The 21,164-nt window shown below is 34.2% G+C and overlaps 1 protein-coding gene across 16 annotated transcripts in view; it reads left to right on the top strand.

The window, feature by feature from the left end:
• The window catches only part of MYCBP2 (MYC binding protein 2), a 269,957-nt gene that overhangs the window by 46,344 nt on the left and 202,449 nt on the right, over positions 1-21,164 (top strand). For 15 of the 16 annotated variants that reach the window (XM_082365890.1, XM_082365877.1, XM_082365882.1 and 12 more), the window contains exons 5-14: positions 858-1,054; positions 6,800-7,042; positions 7,275-7,346; positions 8,663-8,759; positions 12,564-12,637; positions 12,777-12,915; positions 14,484-14,560; positions 15,437-15,641; positions 17,186-17,350; positions 19,665-19,823. In XM_082365890.1, the coding sequence (XP_082222016.1) occupies positions 858-1,054; positions 6,800-7,042; positions 7,275-7,346; positions 8,663-8,759; positions 12,564-12,637; positions 12,777-12,915; positions 14,484-14,560; positions 15,437-15,641; positions 17,186-17,350; positions 19,665-19,823 (1,428 nt within the window). The remainder of the gene's footprint in view (positions 1-857; positions 1,055-6,799; positions 7,043-7,274; positions 7,347-8,662; positions 8,760-12,563; positions 12,638-12,776; positions 12,916-14,483; positions 14,561-15,436; positions 15,642-17,185; positions 17,351-19,664; positions 19,824-21,164) is intronic. The other variant, XM_082365884.1, reaches the window with a different exon arrangement.

Below are 21,164 nucleotides of genomic sequence, written 5' to 3'. Positions count from 1 at the left end.
CTTCCCCTTTCCCTCTCTCTCTTTCCACCTTTATCAATTTTTCTGTTTCTCTCTTTTTCTGACTCTGTTTTTTTCTTTCTCTTTGTGTCTCCGAGTATGCACTTCTAAAGGATTTTCAAATCCTCCTTCCCTTCTACGTAAGAAATACCCAGAAGTTTATTGATTTAATCTTGAGTGGAGTTTTGTGTGGAGACCTCTGATGACCATAGAACATTCTTGTGTTATTTTTCCATCTTTGCCTCTATCTGGCTTTATGATTTAGGGAAAATCTCTTAACCTCCCCGTGTCTCAATTTCATTATCCATGAAAAGGGGATATCTGTTCTATTGACTTGCAGGTTTTTTCTAGAGTATAAAATGAATTACAAGTGTGAACTGCTGTTATGTTCGTGATAAAGCCAATTTTATATTAAACAAATTATTGCATATGTTTTGTGTATTCTGTTGTTGTTTTGCAAATGAATACATAATTTTCTGGACACTTAACATTTTAAGATGCCCGTATTTTTCCCAATCTAAATGGTAAAAATAAGTGCAATGAGTAGTCTGTTACTACTTGATAGGCTTCTTGAATACTGTGAGTGCCTCAAAGCAAGTTTCTTTTAAATGATCTTGGATAGATTCCATTTTTTTCATTTACAAAAATAAGGAGTTCACTAAATATTCTCCAAGGTCGTTTTTATATAAATATTCTAACTTTTGAGGGGAAAGGGTAACTAGAAAGGAACTAATGCAAAGTAAGTGTTGTAACTGCCTTAAATATTTTTTTATAATGAGGCAAGGTATAAACAGACAGACAGATACCATATAATGTTCTGTATGTTAAATGAATATAATTGAGTTCTATTTTATCCACAGAGTCTCTCTTCCAGCTCCTTTTGGAAATCACTGTTCGAAGTACTGGAATGAATGACAGCACAGGACAGTCTCTGACAGCACTTTCCTGTGCTTGTCTCTTTAGTCTGGTGGCTTCTTGGGGAGAAACAGGAAGGACACTTCAGGCCATCTCTGCTATCCTCACCAACAATGGCAGCCATGCTTGCCAAACTATTCAGGTATTTCATATCTCTAGCTGCTTAGAAATTGATAGGATGCCAAGTTGCAATTTCACCTCAGTTTCTGTCAAAGCAGTGTCTGCTTTTTCTCACTCATTATAGTGGTTTGATCTGTTCAAGGTTGATATATAAATAATCTAAGCTATTTGAGCTAAGCTACGTGTGTTTAACTCTGTGACATTAAAGGTAATAAAGTGAAATTTGGCAAAAGCTTAAATCTTTAACCTGGTCTTTGTGTCAGCACTACAGCCTCCTTTTTCATTGCATTGTCTTGCTCTCTGCCTTCCCCCGCCTCCCATCTTGCCCTGAATTTTCAAGTATGGAATTCCTTCATAGTTTCTAAATATCTTTTCTGTATTGAAAGAAAAGGATATATCATTTTTACTGTATTTTTGATTGGTTGATTATAGTTTTTCATGAATTGATTTGTTTCTGAACTACTTCAGCTTCACCTATAGCATTTTGAACTTTTAATATGTAGTTGTGGAATAAGCTCCTCATCCTTGTTAGTAGTGGGAAATATAACCCTACTTATAGGCAAACTTGATTTAATTCTTTTGGACTGTTCTGGAAATTGAGTAAGAAGTTACAGTTTTAAGTCTCTGGTATGTGCTTTTCTCTGGCCCCTTGGATGACCTCCAGAACACATGGAAGGGATGCCTCAATCCCGTTATTAGCGGGCCAAAGATAGCAAAGGGGGTAAATGGGCTATTTTCTGTGACTTACTCAGCGATTTTGAACTTCCCTTGTCAAATACGAGCAGTCTCCTTACTCTAGGTTTCTATTCTTATTCTTTTCCCTCTTTTTGTCCTGCCTGAAGTCCTCTTTTCCCTTTTTATGGTCCTTACTTATTTTGAAGTCCCTCTAATTCAGTGATTTCCAAATTGTTCTGCAGCTGTGCTTTGAGGGTTCAGCAAAATTTTAGTTTAAATATATGCTTAAAATATACAAATACTTTCAAAATTTTAATAGAATAAACACAAACATTCAAATATCAATGCCAAATTTTAAAAGTATAGTGACCATAAACACATGTACATGTTAGAATCCAGTGATTTATTTTTATGCAGATTTATTCCAGAGGTTATGACATGAGATCTAAACAGTGAGTTGAGACTAGCCAGTGCAGAGGGAAGTGGTGTTGGTACTGGTGGTGTGGAGAGAGAATGTTCTTAGTATCCATGTGCTAAAGCATGAAAATACGAGTGTGCTAAAGCATGAAAATACGAGTAAGAGTGGAATACTGAAGGCTGGAAGGAACTTAGTGTAGTTATAGTGTAGCGAGTGGTCATATAGCAGAGACAGGACTTGAACGCATATCTGACTGACTGCAGTATTATGCTCAAGCACTAGGCTGCACAAAACTACTTGATCCCCTGAACCAACAGCCGAGGTTCTCTGTAGACCTGCCCCGTCGCTACATACCCAACTCCAGGCCAAACGCCATATTAAAACCTGTTGTCTTAACATGGCATATAGTGTTCTTCATGATTTGGCCCCATTCCACCTACCTACTTCACTTCACAAAACTCTCTTGGCCAGGCTATGACTGGGGGGAGAAAAGTCTGAAAATGTATAACTGTAACATCTCAAATTATTTTAGGATCCAAATGCATATTACTTATCTTGTTCCAAAAAGCTTAAGCTGAGAGTTTAAAGTAAGGGAGGGCTGGTAGTAGTACTGTAAGGTGCCTTATTGAAGGAGACTAAAATCCGTCCTTGAGGGATGAACCCCCTACTTCAGAGGCCTCCCACAAACACAGCTCTGCTGTATCTGAACTCACAAACAGAAAGGACATAGAAAAAAGGCACCGTCATTGAGAGTTAGTAGAAAGAAATATAGCGGAATCAATCTTGCCAAGTCTATATATATTGAAATTACTTGATACAGAGTATAAAATCTATGTGTATATATATTCAATATAGTTCAAGTATTATTATGAAGTATCAAAAGTATTATTAAGGAATAAGGATATAAAAAGTAATCAGATCAGAAAACGAACCAAATAGAACTCCTGGAAATGAAAAACCAAATACTTACAATTAGAAACTTAAAGGATGAGTTAACCAGTGGATAATACAGTTGAAGATAGAAGCAGTGAACTGAAAGATAAAGAGGAAGAAATTATTCAGAATGTGGCACAGAGAGGCAAAATATGAAAAATAAGAAACATGGATAGAGAATGAGAAAGTCTAAAGTATCAGTACAACCTGAGTTCCACAAGGCAGTAGTAGATTTGTGGAGAGGCAGTATTTGAAATAATGGCTAAGATTTTCCAGAACTGGTGAATGACTTGGAATCCTCAGTGTAAGGAAGTCTGGTTTATCAGAATAAATTCTCTAGGTCCTGCCATAGTGTTGGTGAGAGAAAATCAATAGGATAGGAAAAGGGGTATATCTGAGACTTCTGATTGTAGCATTGGGTTTTCTTAAAACTTTAATACCCTGTTAGAAAGCATGAGAGAAACAGAGCCATGTTGAAGACACTTTAGTTTCTGCTCTCCCCTCCATCCCTGCAGTTTACACTATGATTATAATAAAGGATTTTTTTAAAGTATAAACTTTTAAGAATGGGACACATTTTTAGAAGATAAATATTGGGGAGAGCTTAAGCTTCTCAAGAGGCTAGTGCCCATAGAAAGTAAGTTGATTTTCACATAAAACTATAGATAGGATTTAGAATTGGAAGTAATAAATACCTGGAAAGTGGTGGTGAGGGGAAGAGCTAAAAATTGATTGGAAGTCTGTGTAATGAAAGCTCGAGAACCCCAGAGCCCTTCCTCTACGCTTCCCAGCCAGTCAGCTGTCCTTCTCTCATACCCCTAAGAGTTAGGTTTGCTGTCTAAAGAAATTGAGCCAGAGAGGCCGGGGGAAACCAGGCATAGTTGAGAGTGGAATTGAGGAGCCAGGCTGAAGATGGAGATTAAGTGAAAGTCTCCGTATTGATGATGAAATTTCTTAATCCTCACTGAGTTCCCAGTACACTGGGAGTGAGGCTTATAGCTTCTAGGAAAAAGACTGGCAGATGCTTCTATGGAGAAAAAATGAGAAAAGACGTATAGATGCAGACATTTGGCAGGGGCGGGGGTGGTGGTGTATGGGAGATCCTCCAATGAAACTGCTAAACTTAGTGTGATCATTTTGAGGTGAGCTCACTATCTTTCAGACCCTATACATTCACAGCAGCTTCCTATCAGTTGTTTAGTCGCTTACTTTTTAAAAATAAATGTACAGCCAAGTATCACTAGACTAACATGAAAGACAGAATCCCCCAAATCAGTAAAAATAGTAATAATAATAATAATAATAATAAAAGAAACTTTGATGAAAAGAGTATAGGGAACAGAAAAGCTCTAAGAAAACTAATTAGTATTTTGAAGAGGGATGAGAAAATTATTTACATTAAACAGCAGTATTTTTTAAAAAACTCAGAACAAAGAGTTTTTACAAGTTAAAAAAATAAGATAGCAGCAGTAAAATCAGTAGAAGGGTTAGAAGTTCAGATTAAAGAGGTCCCCAGACAATAGAAAAAAGAAAGAGAAAGAAAGAAAGAAAGAAAGAAAATAGGTGATATGAAGTAAAATTAGAGCATCCTTCCAGAAAATCCAATATCCAATAGGTATTCAAGCAGAGAGGAGGAAGTTACCTAAGCTTTGTAAGGAAAATTCCCATCCGCCAAAGATACACATTTTCAGATTGACAGAACACACCCTCAGTGCCCAACACAATGAATGGCAAAAGACTCACACCAGGTACAACTTTGCAAAGTCATAACACACAACAAAGAGACAATAAATGTTCCAGAGTGCAAGGACAGGTTATGTACCAAAGATTAGGCAGAATGCCATTGGACTGCTCAAAAGCAACACTGGCATAGAAAATAACAAACAGTGCCTTCAAAGTTCTGAGGGAAAATGATGTCACTATATCTAGCTCAACTGTCAGTCATATTTAAGGGATGATAAAGATGCTTTTGAACACGCAAGGCATGGAACATTTTTAACCTCTGTGCCTGCCCTTGTCCTTAGTCTAGACTGGAGCAGGGCCTCCTGAGGGATGTTGCCAAGGGGAAAAAGTAGAAATGATGTGTTTGACTCTGTTGAGAGGAGTATGAGGAACACTTAGGGGTAGGTATAGAAAAAACTTAGCAAATGCAAAAATAGGGCAATTGTTGACTCGATTAAGAAAAAGAAAAGTTATATAAGGGAAATGTAGTATGTAATACAGTTGGCTCAGTTCTGAACCATGATCACACAGACATAGTGAAATGACCTCTGACTACTGGTTTAACCAGAAATTATTGTACAGCTCAATTCTGAGGATTTGGGAAGAGGGGAGCAGCAGCATCTTTCATAACAGACCCAACAGAAAGTATCTGAAACAAAACCCAAAAAAATGGAAGTGAAGCTTTGACATATTCTATAAGGATATCGATTCTAGACAAAACAGTTTTAAGTTTAACGTAGTTGCTTCTAGGGAGAGAATTTGTAGTATTCAACCATATACATAAATAAAAGTTTTATAAAAGTAAGAGTTCCATATTTTGATTGGGTCAGAGGCCTTAGAACTCGAAGGGGAAGAGAATATATCTGTGGACAGTGGGTTAGTTATCCCTCTGAAATCTCTACCCTCTAGAACAGTACTGTCCAATACTAATATAATGTAACCCACATATGTAATTTAAATGTTTCTATTAGCCACATTCAAAAGATAGAAACAGGTGAAGTTAATTTTAATAATGGATTTTTCTCAATATATCCAGAAAATAATTTCAACATGTAATCAATATAAAATTATTAAGAAAATGTATACTCTTGTTTTTAATACTAAGTTTTCAAAATGCAGTGTGTATTTTATATTTCAAGCACATCTCAAGTCACACTAACCCCATTTCAGGAGCTCAGTAGTCACATGTGGCTAGTGGCTGCCGTATTGGACAGTGCAGCCGGAGAACTGGGGCTGGTCCAGTGCCCTGGGGTCTTGCCCTGCAGTCAGATGTGTGGCAGCCATCCTTGGGCAGTGAAAGAGAGGCAAAAAATGAGGAGCAGGGAGTTTTCTCTGGTGGCCGAGTGTTGGTCCCATGCTGGTAGCTTTTGAGGACTCATTTACAACAAACAATAGATATTTGATAAATATTGGTTAAATGAATGCTGAATGAATACACAATTCATACAATTAAGTTTTTGTATCATGGAAAATTGTTGATGTTAATGGGTATTAGGCGTAATAAAGAAGCAAAGTGGAAGAGAAATACTGGAAATTTTGTTTCATCTGTAGAAGCAGCCGTATTTCTCTTACGCTTAATTTTGCACTTCATTATCATGAACTATATTAATGGATATACATATCATACCAAAGATATCATTTTGGCTTGAGTGCACTCTAATACAAAAAATATATGTCAGTATTTATACTTTTTACTAATCTAGTATGTTTTATTTTACGAAACTTAAAATCACAGGTAGTCCTGGTTGCCTGGTGTTTTGGAGAAAGATGCATATTTCAGTGTTTTTGGTCACAAATACAAATTAATATTCTTTGGATTTACATTTTTATTTTGTCCTGCTTGAGAATTGTTTCTTACAGATTTTCTAGTTGGTACTTTTTGCTGACAAGCTAAACATGATCATTCTGAATAATTTTTTTCTTACAAATGATGATATATTAATAAAGTATCTTTATCTTGTCTGTTTTGTGTTTGAGACATTTAAAAATGTCTTTTTGTGTTTTTCTTCTCTTGACTAGGTGCCAATGATACTAAATTCACTACAGAGAAGTGTACAGGCAGTGTTGGTGGGAAAAATTCAAATTCAAGACTGGTTTAGCAATGGCATTAAGAAAGCAGCTTTAATGCACAAGTGGCCATTAAAAGAAATATCTGTTGATGAAGATGATCAATGTCTACTTCAGAATGATGGATTTTTTCTTTATCTGTTATGCAAAGACGGATTATACAAAATAGGCTCTGGATACAGTGGAACAGTTAGGGTAGGTGATTCCTTACAGCTCTTAATCATAGTGGAAGTTATGTCTAATACTGAATTGCGTTCTATTTGCTTCTTGCTTTATTTTTAGAGTACCATCTAATTTTGATGTAATATTATTTCTTTGAAAATCAAAATGGAACATACATATTAAATGTCATTCATCCATTTATGTTATTTTTCACTGATTATTAATTATGAAATTGTTGATAGAACTAACTTTTGTTGTTTCACAGGGCCATATATATAATTCTACATCTCGCATCAGAAACAGAAAAGAAAAAAAGTCTTGGTTAGGGTATGCTCAGGTAGGAGAATATCCACAATAAACCAAACTTTTCTTTCTTATCTTTTAAAATATGTGGTCCATATTTGTTTAATCAATAAATAATATCACTTCTATTTAAACAGATAGAGCATATTTTTTTAATAATATGACTATAACAATGGTATGGTGTAGTATAAAGAACATTGACTTAGAATTCATGAGAGATTTACTTCTAGGTCTGGCCCTGCTTCTTACTAGCTGTGTGTCTGTGGACAACTCAGCTAATTTATTTGATCCTGTGTGATTTAGCTGTAAAATGGGAATAAGTATGTCTTCTGTTGGAGTTCTTGTTTAAGAGAGCCTCTAGTTAAGAAGGAAAGACCACCTTTATCATTGGCAAATCTGAATTAGGAATGTAACTGTGACCCAAAGCCAAATTAGAGCTTTTTACCACAGATTCCTTCATTCTAAGTCTAGATCAGTACGCTCCAGGGAACAGTGTGTGGCCTGCCCAGTGGATAGCTGCCTGCATGGAGGATCATGCAGAGTATCCCCAATGAGAGAAAAGAGCTAGGCCCATACTGCTGTCTTAATGCTGTGATCTCATCACCTGACTGACACGGCCAAATGGGTGTCAGCAGTTGGATGCATGAAGCAAATGAATGATGTTTGTTGTCAGCATCAGATGAAAATGAAGTTTGTTGTCAGCATCAGATGAAAAAAGATATTTGAAAGCATTCTGAAAATTAAAAAAATTATTGTTGCATGAAAAATAATCTTACTCAACTTTTGGGGAGATTTTGAAATTAAATTCTAAATATCGAATTAATTACTTAGTAATTGTCTGTTAAAACATAACCTGGTTTAAAGTATCAAATTTTTATTTGCCACTACTGTATTTTATCTAAGAAATAATAACATGGGAAATACATTTACAGAAATATGTTCAATGACATATCATTCTATCTAAAACCACTACTGATTTTTAAATATTAACCTAAATATTTGTAAAGGAAACAGCAGTCATTTCTATTATTTACTTGGCAAGTGATATGATAATTTTGACCAAAATAACCGAAATGTTTTTACTGTCTTGTGTGCTATATCTAATATGTGTATCTGAGAATTAATAGGTTAAATTGATACTCAGTGGTGTATAATACCTCCTCTTATTAAAGTATCAGTATACTCAGGTTCTTCTATTTTAAATCTTTAATGTATTTTAGACATCAATATTGTTATATTATTGTACCTCAAAAAAATGTAATACAGACCTCTATGGTTACTTTTTCTACTAAGTGGTTAATGAAATTATATTTTAACATATAACATAGCAAAATTTTTTGTTGTTATCAGGGTTATTTATTGTATAGAGATATGAATAACCACAGCATGACAGCCATAAGAATAAGCCCTGAAACACTGGAACAGGATGGTACTGTAATGTTACCAGGTATGTTACTCAACTAGTCATCTGTTTTCTTCACAGGTGATTTTCAGAGATATGCATGTTAGGCCACTGAGACATATAAAGAATGGTTAGCAAGGAATAGTGCTTGCTTACAAATGGGTTAAAGAAATCTTGACATGCAAAACATTTTATAGTCTGTATAAAATTAATGCATCTGAGAAAAACAGATACCATAAATATAGTATGAAGTGTTTTAATACTTGTTTTCAAATTCTTGCCCAGATTCTGTAGCCTGACCCCCCACCCTTACCCCACCATGACTGTTTCAACTCCTCAGTTAGTGGGGAGATGTTGCTTTGTTGCTCTTAATAAATCCACGACTCTGGCTCTCAAATAACCTTGATGTAAAGAACCTTCTGTTTATTTTGACTTTACCAACAGTGTACTTTGGGTTTTCCTCTTTATTTTAAAGGGTTTTCAGAGACAGATTTTAGGGTGGGTCAGGAATTTTAAAAATTCTATCACTTATACTTTTTAATAATACTCTGATAAGCCACTTTGGACAGAATTCATTTTGCTTTAATTTTGAGGTTGTACGTATGTATTTATCCTTCAGATCACTCACTGTACTGTCTAAGTTCTTAGGCAGTGAACCTTAAATTTTATGGAACACCGGGCAAATGCATAGTATATTCTCCATTGTAAGGTATTTGAATTTGCTTATATCTTTAATACATTCTAAAGGAGCTTGTTTATACTAAAATCTTGAATGTTTAATGTGTCTACCAACAATTTCATGGTAAACAGCAATATTACTTCAAGGCACGTGGCCATCTGAAAATGACTGAGAACTTCTGAAGAACACATTGAAAAGGATAATTGTTCCCTGGCTGCTTGTTAATTTTTAAGATATTTTTATAACTTCATCAAACATTTATTTGAATATTACTGTGTCTACATATATCCAAATTAGTGTACCTGACACCACGTTAAGGTAAATGTCACATTTCATGTGTGTTTCATAAATAAAGCTACTTTGGAAAACAGATAACTTATTGAAGCCATTTTGTAAATAACTGTCTGTTTTCAGATATGTCTACAGGGTTTTATTTGTTTGTTTGTTTATTTGTTTGTTTTTTAATTGTCACAAGTCCCATGTCTCTGGTCCTAATGATGATGCTGATGATTATGATAATAACAATAATAATAATAGAAATATTTTGGAATAATAACATGTACCCCCATATATATACATATATTAAAAGTAATCATATTTATTGTACAAGTATTGTATAAGCAAAACAAAATAAAAATTAATTGTAACCCCACTTCCCATCTATAAACACTATCAACATATCAGTGAATATCCTTCCTGTCTTTTTCCTGTGTATATTATGCACATACTTGTACAAAAGTGATTGTATGCTACATATTGCTTTTTTAACCTACCCCTTTCACTTAATATTCTGAATATATTTCCAGGCCATTAACTAGTCTTCTGTAACATCATTTTAATGTTATAAAATATATTCCATTGATTAATATTTGAAATGGAGATGCCATCTAATTTTTTGCAATGTATAATAAATTTCACTGCAATGAGCATCCCTGTCGCTCTGTCTTTGTGCAAGTCATTTTAGGATGTCTTGGAAGAAAAAATTGTTAATTCCCCCATGACCCCCTGCCCAACAGATGAATACTAATATAAAGGGTTTACTTCTGAAAAACCCTGATCATTCAACAGAGATTGTGACTGAGAAAGACCATTTGAAAATGGTCTACTTACAGCCCTTTTATTTATTCCATCATGGTAAGAAATGACTTGTTAATGTTTCAGTTTAAATCCATCTACTTCATTTAACATATGAAGTGCACCTTTTAACAATACACGTGTGGCTTTCTGTGTTTCACAAATATGTACCATATTCATGGTGAAGAAGGAACCAAACTGGGGGAGGATAGTCCCATGTTGTGTATCTTGATATTTTCCCGAAGATGCTGTCTTATAACGTTACATGAAGGATACAGAAAGGATAAAGAGAAAAATCTTTTTGAAGTCATGCAGCAGGAAGACTTGCCTTCAAGCCTGAAGAAGCCTGTTGTCATTTTTCCCTTTCTTTGACCTGGGAGGCAGTTTCTTTAATAGTCCTTTTTTCCCTAGCTAGGGGCAACTCTGCTCTGTAGCTTTCCCATCAAGAAGGAGCAGAAGTGAACTGTCAGGTTTATAGATGGTAATGAATACCACGTTTACAATTGACAGAAATCTGGTAATTCCTTGAGCTTCATGTTCCAACTTGTCTTATAAACTAGTTTATAAATAAGTTATTTTCAACCCAGCACTGATGAGCTAAAAACATACTTTTATTCCCCCTATTGTCATTTAGCCTTGATATGTTGGCATACCTTTTATATTGTATCCCTGTGTCATTTACTCTTCATGTCTGGTGACAGGTTGCCTCAGATCATGAGGGTTTTTGCTACTCTTCTTGCGCCGCTTCACTCCTCACCCCTGCGTTTATCTGAAATTATAATGAGTTTTTCTTCTTTGCTTTTTAGTTTAAAATCTTACAGCTTAGAGCTTGAGAAGCATCTTTCTTGCGCCTCTTTGTATTCTGTACAGTGGACTAGGAACTCTTTCTTTCGATTTCTCCTCTCTTTGATTACCAAGTCTCTTGGGCTACCAGTGGGCCTTGTCTCCCAGTTTCTATTTCCAGTTTGTGATCACTGAATTCTCTATTTGGTAAGGGTCTGCCTGTGTTTTGCATATTTATAATACGGAAGTATGCTAGTATGAAGCTCCTGGGCAAAGATATAGAGTAATTCAGCTTATTTGGGTGGGCTCCATTCCTGCATTCCAAAACCAGAATTTTATGTTTTGCTGATTCAGGTGCAAATAGAAATGAAATATTATTTTTTGGTATTGTAATTAATGGAGAGATTCATCCTAGTTCTCTGCAGTTATTTTGGGAAATGTGTGTGCTTTTAGACTTGCTTGCTGAACATTTGTTTTTCCAAAAGGATACAGTTTATACTTATTGAGTTGCTTGTAGTTTCACGTTATTAAGTAGCAATCACTAACACACTTCCCACTGGTCCTTCTGTAATACTGGTATCCCTTGTTGCAATTGCACTTGTGCATTATTTTGATCAAAGTATACAGTGCACTGTTCCACAGAGATATATACAGTATTGATGAAATACGGCATTTCAGCCAAAATATATGAAAACTTTCAGACAAAAAGAAACACATAACCATAGATTTGTTCTATGAAGGGTGAACATTTAAAAAGTGTATAGCATGCTAAATGCTAAAAATACTGGGAATAAGCATTAAACCTAAGTGGAAACTGTACAGCCAGTTCTATATTATAAAGCAAGGGATATCTGTAGTTGGACACCATAGACCTCAAATGCAGAAGCTTCAGGTCTATCTGTATTTTTCTGTGACACTAATGACTGTGATGTATGTCTGAAGGTAGAGTGTTGCCTACCTCGCATGTGATTGTATTGAATTGATTATAACCACATTATAGTTTGTTCATTGTGGTGCATGTTTATTATCATACTATATCTAATACTAGTTCATTTTGAAATTAGGTGGGCTCTCAGGTCCTTGATTATGGAAGATTTATAAATGTAAGCACAAAATGTAATGCGTATTATTAGTTGAATTGTTTAGTTTCTGCTAATTTGTAACTCTTTATTAAAAAGCACAGTCTCCCTTTGAGTTTAAATTACCTTTATTGTGTGGAGAACTCTCATTCTGACTTCAACAGAGGAGTAAAGTCATTTTGTGAGGTGTTTATTTATATCGTAATGTAACTGCTGTTTCTTCCTCTTGCACAGATTGCCACACTGAAGGTCAAAATATTTTATTCACTGATGGAGAATATATTAATCAGATAGCTGCTTCCAGAGATGTAAGTATTCTGAGTCATGAGAAGCTGGTATAAATGGAATCTTTTTCTCATAAATTATTTGATTTTTATTAGATGGAAAGTAGAGCCTTAGAAGATCAATTCATGTAACAAAAGACTGTGGATGTTTTATTTCTCTTAGGATGGCTTTGTTGTCAGAATATTTGCCACAAGCACTGAGCCTGTGCTACAACAAGAATTACAACTTAAGCTGGCCAGAAAATGCTTGCATGCCTGTGGTATCTCACTATTTGATCTGGAAAAGGACTTGCATATTATAAGTAAGATGGTCAAAAAAACCTTTCTCCCACATTTTAATTTTCAGATTCTTTTTTCTTTAGAAAACTAACATTGTGTTTTCAACATTGTAGCTTATATTAGGTAGCTATTTTGCTGTCTGTTACTATGAAGCACACTGAACGAATTAATATGTACAAATAACTAGGATTAACTTGAAGCCTTTGATTTTTATTTGAACAGCCTTTCAGGATAGTCATAGAATGGTCCCATAGATTGTGAAAATGGTAATTGGCCTAACATTTGATTTAAGAATCTTTTATTTGGATACAGAAATGCAGACGTCCACAGAATATTTCTTGGACTTAGTATACTTACTCTTGCAGTGTCATAGTAGTAGTTAGGATTACTAGTTTCCATGAGGGTCTCAATTTTGGTTTGCCATACTGTTCCTGGTTTAATAATTCCATTTATTAACTTGTGGGATTCCTTGCAAGACCCAACTTTTTTGACTGTTATCTTATTAAATTTATTAAACTTCATTAGTGATTTACTTTGCATTTGTGTAGTATTTTTGTTTTTCCATAGAAAAATATTGTATTAAACTCATAGTTTTTAGATTTCAAAATCCCATAAACTCATTAATAGTTTGTATAATTGCACAAACTCATAAAACGTGCTATATAATTATTTACTCATAGTTTCACAATTTGAAAATGTACATAAGGGTTTTTGTGTATATATGCACACATATGTATTCATGGAGTAGCTACATGAAATGTTCTTCTATAGAAAAAAGCTTGGAACAGGGAATCTGAAATACATTAATTCAAATATCTGAATGGCATTGTTCAAGCCCAGACGCTTCATGTCAGGACTTACTTCACCATGCTTTATATATTTGCTCATTTGTAAGCCAAGCAGTATAGTTGTGAGGATCAAATAGGAAAAGGCTCATGCATTCTATAATGCCTGATAGCTAATAGATGCCCAATAAAAATTAGTTCATTCATTCATTCAAGAAATATGGCTGACATTGATTTAAACAATTTTTTTAACATTAAAAAAATAATTTGGCACTAATTTGATACAAATTAAGAAGCTTATGGTAACTTTATCTTTCCTTGGAGTAGTGTGGCTACTGTTAATATTTTTTTAAATTGAGGCATATGACATACCCTGTCATCCTTGTTTTTGAGTGATATTAATTGAATTGACTTTTTCGTCACTCAAACTAACACAAGTTGTGCTTGAAATTATTCATATTAAAAATGTAACAGGGCTTCCCTGGTGGCGCAGTGGTTGAGAATCCGCCTGCCAATGCAGGGGACACGGGTTCGAGCCCTGGTCTGGGAAGATCCCACATGCCGCGGAGCGACTGGGCCCGTGAGCCACAACTACTGAGCCTGCGCATCTGGAGCCTGTGCTCCGCAACAAGAGAGGCCATGATAGTGAGAGGCCCGCACACCGCGATGAAGAGTGGCCCCCACTTGCCACAACTAGAGAAAGCCCTCGCACAGAAACGAAGACCCAACACAGCCATAAATAAATAAATAAATAAATTAATTAAAAAAAATGTAACAGTATTTATTAAGTCTTGTTGTATTATCAGGTACTGGATTTGATGAGGAGTCAGCAATTCTTGGTGCAGGACGAGAGTTTGCACTAATGAAAACAGCAAATGGAAAGGTAAATTATTCTTTTAGGATTAAAAATTACATTATCTGCTTTAAGAGATAGTTGGTATAATCAGTTGATTAGCTTACATAGTTACATGTTTAAACATAATCATATTTTAAAGTTTGATTAAAATTTTTTTATATAGTAAAATTTTATTCATGTTGAAATAATGTAAAAGAAAATTGTAACATTTGAGTATAAAACTTCATAAACTTTATAAAATGTTACCTTTTTACAGATATTTAATTATGGAGCTTTTTATGTAATTTTTTGAGCTGGGGTGAATTCACATTTGGGTTTATTTTGAATAGGTTATCCCTTGCCAATTTTTGTAAATGTGCAGACATATATAGACTACAAGCTGGGGAAAGTAGGAGCATGTACAATTAAGTTATAGATTGTAGAGATCTATTTATAGAGATGGAAGATTTTTTTCTTATCTGGTGAGTGCGAGGATAAAGTAAGGTAATTAAAAGAATGCTGAAAATTAAAATTATGAGGCATATACAGTATATTTGTATGTAAGCCTTTTTTCACTGGGAAAAATGAATTGACAGTTTTATGAATTTCCTTCTGTTGTATGTTTGGAGTATATTTATGGCATGTATTTATTCATACCTATTCAGGATACTTATGAAAGACGATAAGTATCCTGAGTAGATATGAAAACTATTGTGAACTGTATATTTTTGGAAAAATATGCCTATTTCTTTCCTGCTCAGCTCTCAGAAGTTGAATAGTAGTAGTAAAGAAAGAGTTTGAGTTCTTATTATTTTTATTTTCAATAAAGTATGGAGGTTGTTTTTCTCTCATGTGAAACCTGGTGCACTACTTCAAAAGGCACTATAATTCCTTTTTTTTTTTTTTTTTTTTTAATGTGTTAAGATATATTACACTGGCAAATACCAGAGTCTCGGAATCAAACAAGGGGGTCCTTCAGCAGGAAAATGGGTTGAGCTACCAATTACAAAATCCCCAAAGATTGTGCACTTCTCAGTTGGACATGATGGCTCTCATGCTCTGTTAGTTGCAGAAGATGGAAGCATATTCTTTACAGGATCTGCTAGTAAAGGAGAAGATGGAGAGTCAAGTGAGTTGACTATTCAGTAAAAATACTGTGGAATTTATTAACATAAGATATATCAATTTCAATAGCACTAACCTTCCCAAGTTAATAGAAGATTTTATACTGAGGAATATTCAGTTAATGGTTGTGGTGTACTGTTCATTAAAGAACTATGATTGCTGATTTCATACTAGAGTTCATATTCATGAATTTTTATATGCCTTATGCATTGCATGCATGGCTATTTATCTGTTTTGTCAGTTGGTGTTATTTTAAAAAACTTACTTATTCCAGTATATTATTTTAGAAAGAATATTTTAGAAGTAATATATTGGAAATTTTGGAAAGAGTATATATTTCACAATGAGGTAAACCTTATGTAAATTGTATAATAGTGTCAGTTATGAAACACTGTTCTTGGTGTTATTTCATTGTGATAAAATTCCTAAGCAATGAAAAATTAAACGATTTTTATCGTTTATCTCTTAGCTTTCCTATGCTTCTGTTCAGTCTTCCTCAAAGGATCATTTTTCTGTTTTTGTAACTTCTCTTGTACATTATACATTGTAGTAGTTGGGGTAGTATCTTATGAGGATTAGGTCTGAAGTCAACATCTAATGTAGAAATCATGTGTAAATAAATGTTATCCTGAAAAAAATCCCTTCAAATAGCTATGAAGTGTATTACCATACCTCAGAAACTTCAGCCCAGCCAGTTTTTCCTTCTAGCATTTGGAGGACATCATTCTTCCTTTGCTTAAGCACCAGATAACTTAGTTGTTGTATATAAGTATATAGATCATGTTATAAGAAAAGATATAGTGGTATTTTAATCCCAGAATTGTATCCAACACGGCAATATGTTTTTAATCAGAAAGGCATGCAAAAACTGAGATTGACTAAGGGAACAAAAGATTGGTATTTCCCATCTTTTGCTCAATTCAGGGATTTAGTTTTTGAGAGCAGAGACTGCTTAAATCATCTACGTTTAAATTTGTTTGCTCTCCCTCCATATGCATATTTCCTTTCAATCTCTGACTAGGTGTAGCTGCTTAATAAATATGTGTTGAATGAATGAGGAACTGATTTTACTTTCCAGGATCTATTGGAGGAATACATTTGCGATAGAGTTTGAGAGTAAAGGGATTAAAAAAAATTATATATACATATATATATATTTATAATATATATATGTAACTTTATAGATTTATATTCTATATAAATATAATATATATATATGATAATGGAATGGTATTGATAATATAAGCGCTAATCTAGAGATTGGGCTCCCCAGAAGTTTGGTAGAAAATTGGTGTTTCTCATTGGGAATTTCAGTGTGCTACAAAGAAGAGGATCTGATAGCAATAGCCTAATAGACATTTAACGAGATGAGGCTTTCAGATTGACTCATTTAATTGACATGTTGGGAAGCCCAGGCCTTTGTGAAAATAAATAAATAAAGTATATGATAAATGCAAATGATATATTTTTCCTTGGGCTTTATATACAAATCATTATTTTTATTTGTACATAGATGCCTTAAATTAAATTTTTTTTGTTTGTTTTAAGCTAAGAGCAGACGGCAATCAAAACCTTATAAACCTAAAAAGATAATTAAGATGGAAGGAAAGATTGTGGTGTATACAGCCTGCAATAATGGAAGTAGTTCTGTTATTTCTAAAGATGGAGAGCTATACATGTTTGGAAAAGATGCCATTTACTCTGATAGTTCAAGTAAGTTAAACTTAAACACCATTTTACTTTTATGCACAGAAAGTCCTATACTAGACTTCATGTATTACAAAGATATATCTAGAAAATTAACATTTGTAGCATGCTTTCTCTACATTTTTCACATTTCTTTCTAAGTACAGTGTTTTGTTCTTCCTTCCTGCCTTATTGCTGGGAACAGTGTCACTAGTTTCCTGCAGAGCTAATCATGGGGCTTGACTAGTGCAGCTCTACCTTAGCTGTTACTTTCTCTGGAAAGCTCTCCCTAGGCTCAGTTAGACGCTCATGTGACATGTTCCTGGTGGTACCCTGGGGACATGATTTTCATAACTTAGCGAATTTATAACTGATGGATTATTTATCTCCCCCTATTCTTAGGTAGTTAGAGAAAGGCTGTCTCTCTCTTATTTCCTATTATATCCCCAGTTCCCAGCGCAGTGTCTGGTGCATGGTCGGGTCTCAGGAATTACTTGTTGAGTGACTGAGTGACTGATAACTACAAGTAGTGGATATGAGGGATAGAACTAGCCAAATAAAAGGTTTTATATTTATAAACTGTAATCTCAAAAACTTGTCATATTTGGTTGTTATATTTTCTTTCTAGCATTTAGAAATGAGTAAAATGATTGTGGCAACCCACTTGGAAGGATTTTATATGAAGTAAATATATAAAGCCTATAAATTTCTCTGTAAAAAGGAAATCAGAATTAACGAAGTTTCTGATTAGAAGCTTAGTTGATTGTCTCATGCGGGGGAAATGACATATATCAAACGTTTATAACTGTCCATTATTAATTTGAACTGTGCTCAGGTGACTTATGAGATGGTTTAATGTGATAATATCTAGAGTCTCAATTGGCCTCAACTATCAGAGTGAATCAAAATTTGGAGGTGGGCTCATGTATAGTTTAAAAATAATATTCAGTGTAACTATTGCTTGCTAAAATCCTCTTGGCTAAGGCTTATGGAAACTTGTGCATTTATTCAGCATATATTTATTGAGAACTAACAATATGTCAGGGCTTGGTGGACCAGACAGACATGGTCCCTTTCCCTTTGAGGCTCTGAGAGACAGTTGGCCATTACAGAACTTAAATGTTAGAGATATGTGGTCTAATGGTTATGGATATAGAATCAGACCCTGGCATGGCCACTTTTTATTTGGCTAACTAGCTTAAATTACATAAGTCTTCGGAGCTTTTCTTAACTTTTCATTTTTTTCCACCTGTAAAAGGGAGCTAATGATAATACCTGCTTCCTATGGCTCTTATAAGGTTATAGGAGATAATGCTTATGAAATGCTTAGAACAGAGCCTGGCACATGTAAGGGCTCAAGACATGTCAGCTAATACTGTTAATAATAGTAAATACTATTTCTGTATATACATATCTTTTTCAAGTATGCTAAATACTAACAATGGGAATTTTTGAGGTATGCTTAACCAAAAGACTTAAGTTAGTATAGGGTGAAAGGGAAGGTCACCTTAAGGAAGTGGTATCTGAACTAATAATATAGAACGGTTTTGCCAAAGTGTGGTATGAGAATTATATTGTTTGTGATTTAAATAAAACAAATACTTCAACTTTTAAAAAATGTTTATATTTTAGTGTATGTTATAAATACTCAACAATCTTTGATTTTTACTGTTATTACTACTGGATAAGGTTAAAATGCTTTAGTCAAATTTAAAATTGATGCAAAAAATATTAAGATAATATGAGTGGCACTTGGATATGGTAACTATAATGAATGCAATATGTGAATAAGTGAAATTTAGGAACTAGCTGTACGTTGGATTATGGAAGAAAACATTGTAGATTAAAAATGATCGAAAAATACTGCTTTGGAAAATCTCGCAGGTTTCTACAAAAACAATGTTATTTCAGAATACTCTGGTGAGTATTTTACTCTGTTTTGCTGAGGCAGGTCAAAGCAAGTAAAGTACATGATTCAGAGGTTCCTTTGTTCTTGGGTCAGGAAAGTTTGAAATCTAGTGACCCTTCTGAGAATTGTTGAGAGGTACTGCCACTTAGAGCAAGCGTTCAGGAGAAGCAGGCTTGAGCTAATGCCAGAGTAAAGATTTGTCCCAAGTCTAGATGATAACATTTTAAGAGTTTGAAGCTTCATTACAAAATTATAAAATTAATTTACTGATACCCTGCCCATCTTTTGGCTACTATTTCCCATCTTGGTGGGTTATTTTATCCCAGAAATGAAAAGTTCTGCGTTGAAGTGGTCCTTTTACGTTACTGATGGTTTACTAGGCCCAGAAAGGCTTTTTTGTTGTTTCTTACCAAGTTTGTATCTTTCCTGTAGGTTTGGTAACAGATTTGAAGGGCCATTTTGTAACTCAGGTAGCTATGGGCAAAGCTCATACTTGCGTTTTAATGAAGAATGGAGAAGTTTGGACATTTGGTGTGAATAATAAAGGACAATGTGGACGAGACACTGGTGCCATGAACCAAGGTGGGAAAGGTAGGTGTTTAATGTGTGGATATTAAATTTTGTGTTGTTTTTTTCAATAGTTTTTCAGAACACCGTGGTGAAGAATCTTACTCTTTAAAAAACAAGTGGCTTTTTGATTTCATACTTAAAAATTATGAAAACTACTAAATTTCTTATTTATTTGTCAGTCTATCACTCACTGGAATAATCAATATACTTTAGACTTCTAATTTCTGAGCAAATGAGCTTGCTTACTTGTATCTTTTTCTTAATTTTATATGAAATGTAATAGCACTTCTTTGATTTAGCATTTTTAGTGGTTGAATTATCCCAGAAAAGTGCATTTTTGAAACTCTTTGTTATTCGGTCCTTTCATACCCCATGTTTTAGTTATAACAATTTTTGGCAGCAGTCTATCTGCAAATATTATCTTCCTGTTTAACAGCATGTACTACCTGTAATTTAATCAGTTCTTGACAACTAAGAGTGATCTGTAAGAATACTTGACCCTTTATCAAGAGTGAAATTGTAGATGCACCTTATATACTGTATCCTTTGCCCCAACACTCAGGCTGTTGAAGAAGGATGAGAGGGGTTAATCCTTTGCCATGTTTGTTGTGGGTTTTTTGTTTGTTTGTTTGTTTGTTGGTTATAGTTGTGTCTACCTCATTCTTACTCTCAGTTTTTACTTCTAGCTGCTATCAGTGTTGTCCTATACCCTTCACTCCAATTTCAGGTTTTCTCTTTTTAATTTTGTATGGATGGAGAATAGGAAATAGAGACATATTATTAGAATTAAGCACTAAACTGTGTTTAAAGCATGAATGGGTTTGAGGATTAATATTTGTATAAATTAACAAAAACAAGTTTAGTTTTTTTGGGGCCTTCTTGATGGCAGGCTCATCTGGATATCAGGAGCCCTCTATTTTTTTTCTTCACCTTACTTATATTTGTATGTATTTAAAACACTTTAATTTTTAAAAGAGCAAGTCTATTAGAGCATATTGATTTTAAAGAAGAGGGAAGAACAAAATGAAATGAATTACTCCAAAATGGAAATTTTTTTTCTTCTTGCTGAACTAGTGAGCCATGGATTTGGATAACACCTACTAGGTATAAAGGAGAGAAGCAGCTTAGTTTTCTATATATAGTATAAATATAGATTCAAATTATATTTTATAAGAGTTCTGAACTGAATAAAACTGTTCTTTATTATCCTGAAACTATGTTTACACCTATGTTCTGGATTCTTAAGGTAAATTTTGTAATAACCAAAATGAAATTGTTAAAAGTTGTTTTTACTTAATATAAATCACACCCACTCTGTTAGTAAGTAATGCATTAGAAAGCAAACTGGTAGCGTAAGACACA

Source organism: Balaenoptera borealis (assembly GCF_965194805.1).
Source record: "Balaenoptera borealis genome assembly, chromosome: 18".
In the NCBI taxonomy this organism is placed as follows: Eukaryota; Metazoa; Chordata; class Mammalia; order Artiodactyla; family Balaenopteridae; genus Balaenoptera; species Balaenoptera borealis.
This window is presented reverse-complemented; position numbering and strand designations above follow the sequence as displayed.